The sequence below is a fragment of the Aquarana catesbeiana genome, linkage group LG03, assembly GCF_042186555.1.
Source record: "Aquarana catesbeiana isolate 2022-GZ linkage group LG03, ASM4218655v1, whole genome shotgun sequence".
Lineage (NCBI taxonomy): Eukaryota > Metazoa > Chordata > Amphibia > Anura > Ranidae > Aquarana > Aquarana catesbeiana.
The window spans coordinates 142,933,036-142,945,904 of NC_133326.1; the positions used below are offsets into that span (position 1 = coordinate 142,933,036).

At 41.0% G+C, this 12,869-nt stretch overlaps 1 protein-coding gene across 4 annotated transcripts in view; it reads right to left on the reverse strand.

The window, feature by feature from the left end:
* Nucleotides 1-12,869, reverse strand: part of TMEM209 (transmembrane protein 209) — a 57,751-nt gene that overhangs the window by 19,857 nt on the left and 25,025 nt on the right. For all 4 annotated transcript variants that reach the window (XM_073619370.1, XM_073619367.1, XM_073619368.1 and 1 more), the window contains exons 10-12: nt 9,595-9,720; nt 3,621-3,718; nt 3,209-3,323 (exon numbers count right to left, since the gene is read on the reverse strand). In XM_073619370.1, the coding sequence (XP_073475471.1) occupies nt 3,209-3,323; nt 3,621-3,718; nt 9,595-9,720 (339 nt within the window). The remainder of the gene's footprint in view (nt 1-3,208; nt 3,324-3,620; nt 3,719-9,594; nt 9,721-12,869) is intronic.

Genomic DNA, 12,869 nt, shown 5'->3' on the forward strand with positions numbered 1-12,869 from the left:
AAAAAAAAGTTTACAATATATATGCCCAACAAGGACCAGCAACGTACTGGTTAAAATATATATATATGTATATATGACAGCGCTCGCAAATAAAATAATACATACACCATCAATTGTGTTGCAGCTGCTGGATACAAGTACTGTGACTTTAAATAGTCTTTGATAACGCCCTGGAGGAGGGGCGAAACACATCGACGCAACATTCGGCTTACGCCTGAGAACCAGTGACATCATTTCCTGTAGCCAGTGGAGCACACGCCGCTCAGCGGCGATCACTGACTAAAATCTGAATGCCTGCTCTGCATGTCCGTTCCGTGAGTAGCGCTATTATGCGCAATTGATCTTGTATCTCACAGGATTACACTATATATATTTCTTTTACTTTTTGGGTGGAACAAGAGGTCCGCGGCTCCAAAAAGTGTTATTATAGTGTCAGCAGTTTAAGCCTTACTTCATCTTTCTACATCCAACACAGCATTCTGGGTGACTGTCATTAACCTTTGGGTGGAAGATGGAAGTCTGCTGTTTTTGTTGTTCCTGTATAAGGACTATTTATATCCATCTTTGAATTTTATTGTTTATTTATCAAGGTTATTAATTTTCTATACGGCTATACATATTATATATATTTTTAGAGGATTCAGGTTTATAGATAGCAACACCTAATAGTCACGAATAGTAAATATATCACGATTTGTATTGAATAGTCGCATCCTATTAGCGACATCTATATATCTATCTATCTATCTATCTATCTCTATATCTATATATATATATATATGACATCAATACCATATTTTTTGTTATGGAAGTTGCCAGTGCAGGTTTTGTTTGTTTTTCTAACGTACTGGTTATGTTGCTGGACTTTGAGTGGTTATACCAGAATGATGCCTGCAGGTTTAGGTATCATCTTGGTATCATTCTTTTCAGCCAGCGGTTGGCTTTCATGTAAAAGCAATCCTAGCAGCTAATTAGCCTCTAGACTGCTTTTACACGCAGTGGGAGGGAATGCCCCCCCTCAATTTAAAAAAAAAAAAAAAAAAAAAAAAGAAGGAGTACCTGTCACTACCTACTGCTATCATAGGGGATATTTACATTCCCTGAGATAATAAAAATGATTATAAAAAAAAAAAAAAAAAAATAATATGAAGGGAACAGTTTAAAAATAAGATAAAAAAGCAAAAAAAAAAAAAAAAACCCACACCCGTCCCCCCCTGCTCTTGTGCAAATGCGAACGCAAGCGTCGGTCTGGCATCAAATGTAAACAGCAATTGCACCATGCATGTGAGGTATCACCGTGAAGGTCAGATTGAGGTCAGTAATTTTAGCAGTAGACCTCCTCTGTAAATCTAAAGTGGTAACCTGTAAAGGCTTTTAAAAATGTATTTAGTTTGTCGCTACTGCACGTTTGTGCGCAATTTTAAAGCATGTCGTGTTTGGTATCCATATGCTCGGCCTAAGATCATCTTTTTTATTTCAAACATTTGGGCAATAAAGTGTGTTTTAGTGCATTCAAATTTTAAAAAGTGTTTTTTCCCAAAAAAATTGCGTTTGAAAAAAAATCGCTGCGCAAATACTGTGTGAAAAAAAAAAAAAAAATGAAACACCCACCATTTTAATCTGTAGGGCATTTGCTTTAAAAAAAATATATAATGTAATATATAATGTTTGGGGGTTCAAAGTAATTTTCTTGCAAAAAAGAATAATTTTTTCATGTAAACAAAAAGTGTCAGAAAGGGCTTTGTCTTCAAGTGGTTAGAAGAGTGGGTGATGTGTGACATAAGCTTCTAAATGTTGTGCATAAAATGCCAGGACAGTTCAAAACCCCCCCAAATGACCTCATTTTGGAAAGTAGACACCCCAAGCGATTTGCTGAGAGGCATGTTGAGTCCATGGAATATTTTATATTGTGACACAAGTTGCGGGAAAAAGACAATTTAAAAAATTTTTTTTTGCACAAAGTTGTCACTAAATGATATATTGCTCAAACATCCCATGGGAATATGTGAAATTACACCCCAAAATACACATTCTGTTGCTTCTCCTGAGTACGGGGATACCACATGTGAGACTTTTTGGGAGCCTAGCCGCGTACAGGACCCCGAAAACCAAGCACCGTCTTCAGGCTAAGGGTGTAAATTTTTGATTTCACTCTTCACTGCCTATCACAGTTTCGGAGGCCATGGAATGCCCAGGTGGCACAAACCAGACACCCCCCCCCCCATGACCCCATTTTGGAAAGACACCCCAAGCTATTTGCTGAGAGGTATAGTGAGTATTTTGCAGACCTCACTTTTCACAAAGTTTTAAAAATTGAAAAAAAAAAATAGATTTTTCTTTTTCAAAAACAAATGAGAGCTGCAAAATACTCACCATGCCTCTCAGCAAATAGCTTGGGGTGTCTACTTTCCAAAATGGGGTCATGGGGGGGGTTGTGCTATCTTGGCATTTTATGGCCTTCGAAACTGTGATAGGTAGTGAGGACTGAAATCAAAAATTTACGCCCTTTGAAATCCTGAAGGCAGTGCTTGGTTTTCGGGGCCCAGTACGCAGCTAGGCTCCCAAAAATTCCCTCACATGTGGTATCCCCATACTCAGGATAAGCAGCTAAATGCATTTTGGGGAGCAATTTCACATATAACCATGGCATGTGTGAGCAATATATCATTTTGTGACAAATATATATATATATATATATATATATATATATATATATATATATATATATATATATATATATATATATATATATATATATATATATATATATATATATATATATATTTATATTTATTTATTTTTATCATTATTCAATCAATCAATAAATATCACAATCACAAATATATGCTTATTGACATTTTTTTTTTTACCAAAGACATGTGGCCGAATACATTTTGGCCTAAATGTATGACTAAAATTGAGTTTATTGGATTTTTTTTTTTATAACAAAAAAGTTATAGCGCAAAAAATAAAAACCGCAGAGGTGATCAAATACCATCAAAAGAAAGCTCTATTTGTGGGAAAAAAAGGACGCAAATTTAGTTTGGGTAGAGCATCGCATGACCGCGCAATTAGCAGTTAAAGCGACGCAGTGCCAAATTGTAAAAAGTGCTCTGTTCAGGAAGGGTGTAAATCCTTCGGGGGTTGAAGTGGTTAAACACACGACTACACTTTATGAGTAGATTTTGGCAAAATTACATACTCCTACCTGGTTTATCAGGCGTCTGCACAAAGTGCTGTGAGGTAAACGTTTTTCCATTTGGATACTTCGGATGGGCAGGTAGGCGAGAGTCAAAATATGTGCAGAAGACATGAATGAGTATCTGAAAATGGATATTAGAAGCAGGATTTCAATAAAGATATTTTGTAAAAATGTAAACATGAGAAGCACGAAAAAAAAAAAAAAAAAAAAAAAAAAAACTTCATGACGACAAGCACAGAACATGAAATATTAACAATTTGTCTCACAGAGATGGTATGCACAGCTACTACTGTCAAAAATATAAAGTCTCAGATATTACCATAAAAGGACCATCATACTAGCTTTTGATATTTTTGAATTTTTTTACACCTGCAAAATCAACATTTTAAATAACATTTAAATAAACTACACAACATACTGCAGAGTCCGTGGGAAGGTCAGTATCCCATTTGCGACCTTTAAACTCTCCTCCACCATTCCATCGGAATGAGCTCATGCACCCTCCTTGAGAAAGGTCTGGAAAACAAAAGATCCACTTATAAAAATATATTTTGACATACTTTATATTTCTCAAAAGAAAGAGGCATCTAAAAATACAAAAACAAATGGATTTTTGATTTACCTGTAAAGTCCTTTTGCTGAAGTACATTAAGGGACAAAGAGCATCTTTATATCCATGGACAATAAGGTTATGCAGCCACCTTCAGGTGATTGTACACTGGCAAAAAAACAGGACATTTCCTTCCGGCAAGGCTTCAGTTTTTGTAGAAAGCCATGTCTCGTGATGTACTTCCATGAAATGGATTTTATAGGTAAACCAAAAATCCCTTTTTCTTTATTATACATCAAGGGACAGAGGGTCTTCATATCCATGTGGATAGGCATGTTCCAAAAACAATATGAGGGGAGGGCAACATGACAACTGGCCCCAAACAACTAAACCAAAACTGGTTATAACCTCAAACAGGAGCCTGCAAAACATGCCAACTAAAAGGCAGTATCCTCAGCAGCTCTAACATCCATAAAATGTTGGCAAGTATGACCCAAAACCAGGGAGTAGCTTTGAAAATTTTAAAAACAGTCTGATGTATAATAGTCCTGGAAACACCAACACTCCTAGCAGAATTAGCCGTCACTGACTACATATGAACTTTGCCATTTAGAACGCAAGCATGAGAAAAGCTCACAGATCCAAATTGAGAAATGGTAGACTTGGAAGCTGTATGACCCTTCCTTTGACCATCAGGATGCACAAGCAGGGAATCCAACTAACAAATTGCAGCAGTCGACTTCAGGTAACACCTGATAGCACAAACCACATCCAAAGTGTGAAGAGCCTTGTCCCCCATAGTCTGTGGCTTAGACTATAGACTTAGACTTAGACCAACTGAGGTAGAAGAAAGAAAAAAAAAAAAACCTAGGGTAAAATGTATGGCTGAGGAAGTAGAACCATCTCCACGGTGGAGCACCAGGAATGGTTCCACACAGGAAAAAGCAGCCAAAATAATAGCAACCATAAAAATAACCTTCTGAGTCATAAGGACTAAAGGAACATCAGAGATGGGTTAAAAACTGGGATTTCTGCAATACAAAAATGTACCAAATCGAGGTCCCAGAGTCCTGACCAGTGGCACAATAGGTGTGGCGCCTTGCCCAAGGTACACACCAAGAAATGTAAAAAAAAAAAAAAAAAAAAGTGTGAAAAAAATAAAATAATAAAACAAACAAGACCAAAATCTGACCCAGGATTGTACACATGGCCAGTCCCAGATCAACTACAACATGATTGCGAGGATGAAATCCCCCAAGATTTCCAAGTTTTGTGGCGAATCTTCCTTGAAGTTGTCTTCTGAGCTTTCAGTGGGGTAGGAATGGTTAAATCAGAAGGCTTCCATCTCTTAAGACCCTGGCTTCAACAGCTACAGTTGGGCTCATAAGTTTACATACCCTGGCAGAATGTATGATCTCTTGGCCATTTTTCAGAGAATATGAATGATAAACACAAAAACTTTTTTCACTCATGGTTAGTGTTTGGCTGAAGCCATTTATCATCAATCAACTGTGTTTAATCTTTATAAATTCATAATGACAACAGAAACTACCCCAATGACCCTGATCAAAAGTTTACATACCCCAGTTCTTAATACCCTGTATTGCCCCCTTTAACATGAATGACACCTTGAATTCTTTTGTGGTATTTATGGATGAGGCTCTTTATCTTCTCAGATGGTAAAGCTGCCCATTCCGCTTGGCAAAAAGCCTCCAGTTCCTGTAAATTCTTGGGCTGTCTTGCATGAATGTTTGAGATCTCCCCAGAGTGGCTCAATGATATTGAGATCAGGAGACTGAGATGGCCACTCCACCTTCACTTTATTCTGCTTTAGCCAATGACAGGTCGACTTGGTCTTGTGTTTTGGATCATTGTCATGTTGGAATGTCCAAGTACATCCCATGTGCAGCTTCCTGGCTGATGAATACAAATGTTCCTCCAGTATTTTTTTGATAACATACTAAATTCATCTTGCCATCAATTTTGACCAGATTTCCTGTGCTTTTGTAGCTCACACCACCCCCCAAAACATCAGCGATCCACCTCAGCGTTTCACAGTAGGAACGGTGTACCTTTCTTCATAGGCCTTGTTGACTCCTCTCCAAATGTAGCATTTATGGTTGTGGCCAAAAAGCTCAATTTTGGTATCATCACTCCAAATGACTTTGTGCCAGAAGGTTTGATGCTTTTCTCTGTGCTGTTTAGCATACTGTAAGCGAGATACTTTGTGGCATTTGCGTAGTAATGGCTTTCTTCTGGCAACTCGACCATACAGCGCATCTTTCTTCAAGTGCCTCCTTATTGTGCATCTTGAAAACAGCCACACCACGTTTTCAGAGAGTCCTGTATTTCACCTGAAGTTATTTGTGGGTTTCTATTTGCACCCCAAACAATTTTCCTGGCAGTGGTGGCTGAAATTTTAGTTGGTCTACCTGACTGTGGGTTGGTTTCAACAGAACCCCTCATTTTCCACTTCTTGATTAGAGTTTGAACACTGCTGATTGGCATTCTCAATTCCTTTGATATCTTTTTTTTATCCCTTTCCTGTTTTATACAGTTCAACTACCTTTTCCCGCAGATTCTTTGACAATTTTTTTTGCTTTCCCCATGACTCGGAATCCAGAAATGTCAGCACTAGATGAAAGATGCAAGGGTCTGTCAGGAGTCCAGAAACCCATTGACCTTTTATACACACACCAATTACAAGCAAACAGATCACAGGTGAGGATGGTTACCTTTAATAGCCATTCAAACCCCTTTGTGTCAACTTGTGTGCATGTTATCAGGCCAAAATCACCAGGGTATGTAAACTTTTAATCAGGGTCATTTGGGTAGTTTCTGTTGCCATTATGATTAAAAAAAAAAAAAAAAAAAAAAAAAAAAAAAAAAAAAGGAGTAAACACAGTTGAATGATAATAAATTGCTTCAGCAAAACACTAACCATGAGTGAAAGAAACGTTTTTGTGTTATCATTCATATTCTCTGAAAAATGGCCAAGAAATCATACATTATACCAGGGGGATGTGGACAGCAGACATGGAGTTCCCCCTCAAGATAGGATGAGGTCCATTTTCTACTGGGCAGCCCCACTTCTGGTGTCTCTATAATGAAGTACCCACCGATGTGGAATTGTCCAACTGGACCTTTACATGAGTGGTCTGCAGTAGGGCAAGGCAAACTGTCCTCATCTCCAAGATGTTGATGGGCGACGACTTTTACGGCGGTGACCAATTTTCCTGGGCAGAGAGAGGTCTACAACTATACCACTGACTATCAGGCTAGCGTCCGCTGTCAGGACCCACCAAGATAAAAAGGAAGGCATGATGTCCCCATCTCCAGGATCCATGAGGAGACTCACCAGTCCAGAGTCTCGTGATGGGGTTTATCAACTTTGGGAAATCCAAAACGAGTCCTCCTGTTCCATGCCACTAAAATATTCTGTTAAAGGGATCTAGAATAAAACTGGGTGAAGGCACTGTCTTGAGGGATGCTACCAACTTTCCCAGAACCCTCATTCAAAAAATGAATTAAAGGGGTTTTTTCAGTCTTAAGCAAGTCCACCTCAGCCTCAGGCAGCCCTCCAAGAAAGACATTCATCCAGAGGGAGGATTACTCTCACCTGGACAGTATCAAGGGTCGGGCCGAAATAGTCCAACCTCTGGGTTGGGACAAAGGCTGATGTAAATTCAGAACCCATCCAAACCTCCCCAGTGTGCACTGCGAGATACATTGGTTTCCAGCAGGGAAGTGGATTGTTCCCTCAAAAGTAAATCATCCAAGTATCCTATAACAGAGACAACCTGGGTATGCAGGAGCCCCAGAAGCAGAGCCCAAACCCTTGGTGAATAATCTTGGAACTGCAAACAGGCCAAAATGGCAGGGCCACAAACTAAGTAGCAAAACTTTTTGTCCTCTGGAATTGGAATGGTCCCTCCTTGGGATAGACTATCCAGAGCCTGCAGAAGAGAAACTTTTTTTTTGTAGATTCAAAGAAGCATTTGAAAAGCATAAAAAATGCGGATGAAGTAAGCTAGTTAATTCCAGCTTGTAGCTACGAGCCAATATACTGCTGACTAACGGGTCCACAATCTTCCCCTACCAAACTTCAGCGAAGACCTGCAAAATGTCTTCTCACCCAAGCAAGTGGGGGCACCCCTTCATTGTGAAGAGAACTTGTTCACTAGCTCACTTCATGAAGAAGCAGCACCTTATCCTTTTTAAGCAGTGACAGAGTACTCTTACCCACAGTCACCTTCTGGATGTAATCATCCACAGCACAACCAAGCAAAAAATTTCTCAATACTTCAAGCTGTATTAACCCCCCCTCAGCCCCCCTTCCCAAAAGTGGAGGAAAGTGCTCTGCAGTAGTGGAGAAACCAGATGGGTGGGAGTCAGAGCAGCAAGGAACAAACTGATCCCCCAGGGGATACATTACATGGGAGGGGGGTTCTCTGGTTACCCTAAGAGATTTCCCCTATAAATCTGCCAATGCTTACTTATCTCACAAGGAAAGTGGGGTGGTGTGCCCCCCCCATGCTTGCTGCTACCCGCAGTCTCACAAGGAATGCTCTGCTGCAACCTCAAATCCCACAAGGAAAGCACTGCTGCAACCTGTATTTCCACAAGTAAAGCACTGCTGTAACCCGTGGAGCTGAGAACCACCTGTCTGTGACCTGTAGTTCCACTAGGCACAACTTCAGTGACTGAATTTAGCCAGGCAGTCCAGTGTTCTTTATGACTGCACATGTGTGGAAAGATGGCCGCTGCCCCACTCAGGACGCCACTGCCCTACTGTGCATGAGTCCAGCAACTTATCCAATTGAATACTGGGGCAGAAAAAGAAAAAAAAAAAAAAAAAAAAAAACACACACCACACAAAACACTCTGCCTCCTGCAGCCTTCTTGTCTGCTACATTGGGCACCTGTGAAAGCTACAGTACAAACCAGGCAGAAGTCAATAAAAGGCAAAAAAGTACACCAGAGACCCACTTTCCTGTTCGTCCCCAAATGGGTAGGGTAACCAGCAGAAGGCATAAGCATGGACTACCCCAGGGCACTCAACAGTCCATGCCAATCTTCTCCACATCTTTATCCATCACTGCATGCTGTGGCTAAGGGCCTTCAGGGACTCAACTCCCAAGCTGGGGATCATTGTCCTGAACTTGTATAGCATCCTACCAGTTAACAAGGCAATATATCATTACAGGATCCGGTGCCAACCAGCAATATTACAGCACAGTGAGGGTTCTGGGTACCATTTCTCTGAACATTGAAGCTGTAGGTTATGGATCCAGAAAAAAAGCCAATCTCCTAATCCCAGGTGGAACCATTGAGAAGCTAGCTATACTTTCATGCATAAACTGCAAAGACATGACCATCACCTAAGACAATGGCAAAAAAAACCTGAAGCTTTGCCTAATAGGGAGGCATTACAGTCTTTTTTATTCTATTTATAATCAAGGTGGCAGCATAACCCTATCATGATGGATATGAAGATTCTTTGTGTCCTATGTTGAATAAAGAAAGGCTTGTTTTGAACAATGGTTAAAACCATTATTTATTTTTGCCCTATTGGAGAGAAGACCTCTTTTTGTACATTTTTCTTTAGATCTACCAAAACCATATAATAAAAACACTTTCAAATTTTATATAAATCAGCCGGACCTTCCACTACATCGGGGGGGGGGGGGAGGAGGTACACAGACACCAAAGCAAGCAGATTAATAAGCTCAACTGCCTTACTATAAATAAATGCCTCTTACAAGCTACAAAAAAATTGGTTGGTAAAGGTAAATTGTGTTCATTTTAGTCCACTTTTATAATAATGCTACAATAATTTTACCTTTAATTCGCTCAAAGAGATATTCCTGATTTGGGGTGATGTCCAAATACTGCACAATGGAATTTAGCGTTGGGATAAGAGAGGCTTTTACCAGAGCTGCTTGTTTTAAACTGGTAATGCTGGATTCTGAAAAATATAAAAAAAATAAATAAATAAAATGTTGTGCATGCATGAAACATGTTTACACCTGAGACCAACCCCAATAAAATGCACCTTTTGCCCTGGTTCACACTGAATGAGACTTTGAAATCATGCTATGATTTCACACCTGCGGCTTTGAAATCATGTGAAGTTCAGGTGTGACTAGATAGATAGATATATCTATTAGTGCAGGGACCCTTTTTTCAGATCGGCGCGGCATTGCAAGGCCAGAGTCGCACCGAATTAGAATGGTTCCATTGCCGACACTAGGGCAAGACTTGTCATGCGATTTGGAACTGTCAAATCGCACCAGTGTGAGCTGGGACTTCGACCTAAGATCAGCCCTAAACCTGCAAATTATTATTCTAGCTCAGGTTAGATAAATATAGCAAACCAACACCCACTTGTCTCCTCTTGATCATGATGCTACTACTGCACTGAAAACAACTCTCACTTCTGTAGCTGTCCAGACTCTTTTTGATTGCTTTAGTGACACCCAGTAGAATGATTGGATGCTTTTAAGGAGGCCCCTTGCTAAGCCACAGGCACCTGCAGAGAGCACAGCTTTCCCACTGGAGGAGTGTCTTCAGTGCAGGAGGTGCGGCTGCAAATGGCAAAGGTTGTCACTGAAAAAGGCATTTCTGCATTAACTGCAAAATCCTTTTTTTAATTTAGTTTGAGTCCATTGAAGGACAAAGCCAAAGGACTAAATTAAATGTACAAGCACTGAGGCTTGTGTTCAAGGAACTTCAAGAAAGTGTTTTATATAGAGTACAAAATATACAATTTTCTCTTGTTGGTTGAGGGTCACTAGAAGTCATTAACTATCAGGACATCCAAAAGCAGTACACCTGAACAAGAAAAAACACTGGCTGGGCCACTAAACAAAAAACTGAGGACTGCCTGCAGCTCAAAGAGCCACCTGAAGGACTTTAGCCCTGAGGCCAACATCAGATGAGGCCTGAACTTCCACCTGGTAAAACTTAGAACATTTGAACAGAAGACCAGGTGGTACCCAAGCAAAACTGGGAAACGGTGGCCTGACGCCGTAGACCCCAAGAGGCACTCACAGAACTGGTAGTGTGTGTGCGCCTTGATAGGAAAGGGCCTAAACTTGATTCATGAGATCATAAGCTTAGATAATGATCTGAGAGTATACACGCCAAGTAGTTTTTCGTTCAACCTGCTAAACTCACAGACCCCTGCATCCACACAAGCAATGTAGATGCGAGGATCTTTCCCGCTGTGACATTGTATTCTGACAGCGCAGGAAAAGGGGGGGGGGGGGGGGGGGGAGGGAAAAAAAAAAGGGCGTATCAACCCCACTGAGCCTCCACGATTTCTGCTAAACGTTATAAACCCACACACACTTGCTGGTTTAATAAATAAATGCAGCCACCGCACCTAAGAATTGGTACTCTGCAATAATATGTTTGCTTTTGGGTTTAATACCACTTTAAGCTTTTGCCAGCTGAGAGCTGTAAAGCTGCCCCCCCCCCCCCCCCCCCCCACCAGAGAAAATTAGGCTTTTTATAAGGCCTCTGCATGTTTGTTCAAGGCACCTTTAAATACTGCTGGATCTATTGAAGGCATAGTTGAATCCATAGGGTATTGGTGAGCGAACAGCTTATTATGGTGTGCTCAGACCATGTACAAAACATCCTTTTACCGGTAATGAGAAAGTACAGAAAAGGCTTGAGGTTGTAGTGGCTGCCACAATCTAAATCCTGTGACCTCTAGAGTAGAGGACTTGGGAAGTGATAAGTGGTAACTTCAAAATTAGTCCAGACCACTTCTGTGAGAAAACTCAAAGGCCTTTTTGATCTAAGATTAACCCTGACCCTGGGGTTCCTCCCTAAGTAGATTCCTCAGATGTTGATTCTCCTGCATCCCCTTTTACGGGAACAGACTCATCTTCCCCTTCCTCACCCTCCACTGGTTCCTCCTCTGTTAATAGGGAGGTGGCAGGAGAGGGAAACCGCTTCCACTTGTGACCAAGGCGGTCCAAGCTGGCAAGTCTTCTGGAAAGCTACTGCTGTAGTGCAGCAACAGAAATGGAGGAAGGTGACCCAGATATAGCAGAGATATCATTACAGTGAAGGGAGTCAGAGCCGCATGAAACATACTGGCCCCCAAGTTGCTCCCTATCTGTAGTAGGTGTCGCTTAAGTAGGGGTCCAAGATTAATTCCCTTGTGACGTCACTGGGCACACACATATGACCCAAGTCAGTCTCGAGTGAATGCAGCGGACAGAGAAACATCTGCATTTGGCGTTCAGAGCCTCACAGATCACCCAAAGCGACGTTACTGGAAAGTACCTACACACAAAAACATTTTTGCCACAAAAAGTCCTTTTTGACCCATGGTGGGAGGGGGATTCACCAGGAGGATACCAGAAGGACCTACTCTAGGGCACCCACGATCCCCTAGGGGGACCAATGTTTATCCATCATGGCGGTAATGCCACAAGGGCTTTCAGGGTCAACTCCTCAACTGAGGATTACTGCCCTGAATCTGTAAAGCACCCAACCGGTCTGCACAGCAATGTGTATCATTGCGTAGGGTCTCTTTCTCTAAGCGTAGATATGACAAAAGAAAAAAACTGATCTAGAAAAAGCAAGCCTCCTAATCCCAGATGGAATCGTTCAGAAGTTTGCAACTTTTTTCATGCAGAAGCTGCACAGACTTCACCTAAGACACCAGCAAAAAAAAAAACTGACACTTTGCCTAGCTCGAGGGGGTGATGCCTAGGAGAGTACTTCCTGTTTTTTTGCCAGTGTTTCAAATCACCTGAAGGTGGCAGCATTTTCCTATTGGCATGGATATGAAGATGCACGATAAAAGAAACAAAGGCAATCTGGGAGTAGGAGGGAGAGTTATCCTGTTTAATGCTGTAGGCAGCAGTGTAACCAGACAATTAATGAGTTACTGCATCACTCAATAGAAAGGAAAAATGTTTCCAACTTTTCACCATTCCACTCCACAAGCTACATGTTTCTCTCAATACATATTTACAGCCATGTTTGTTCATTTTATAGAAGCTAGGGTCTGGTAGAGAGTGTTGTGGTTCAAGCATTAGCCGTTGATACTATTTATTTCTTTCAGGTACTTATATAGCGCCGTCAATTTACGCA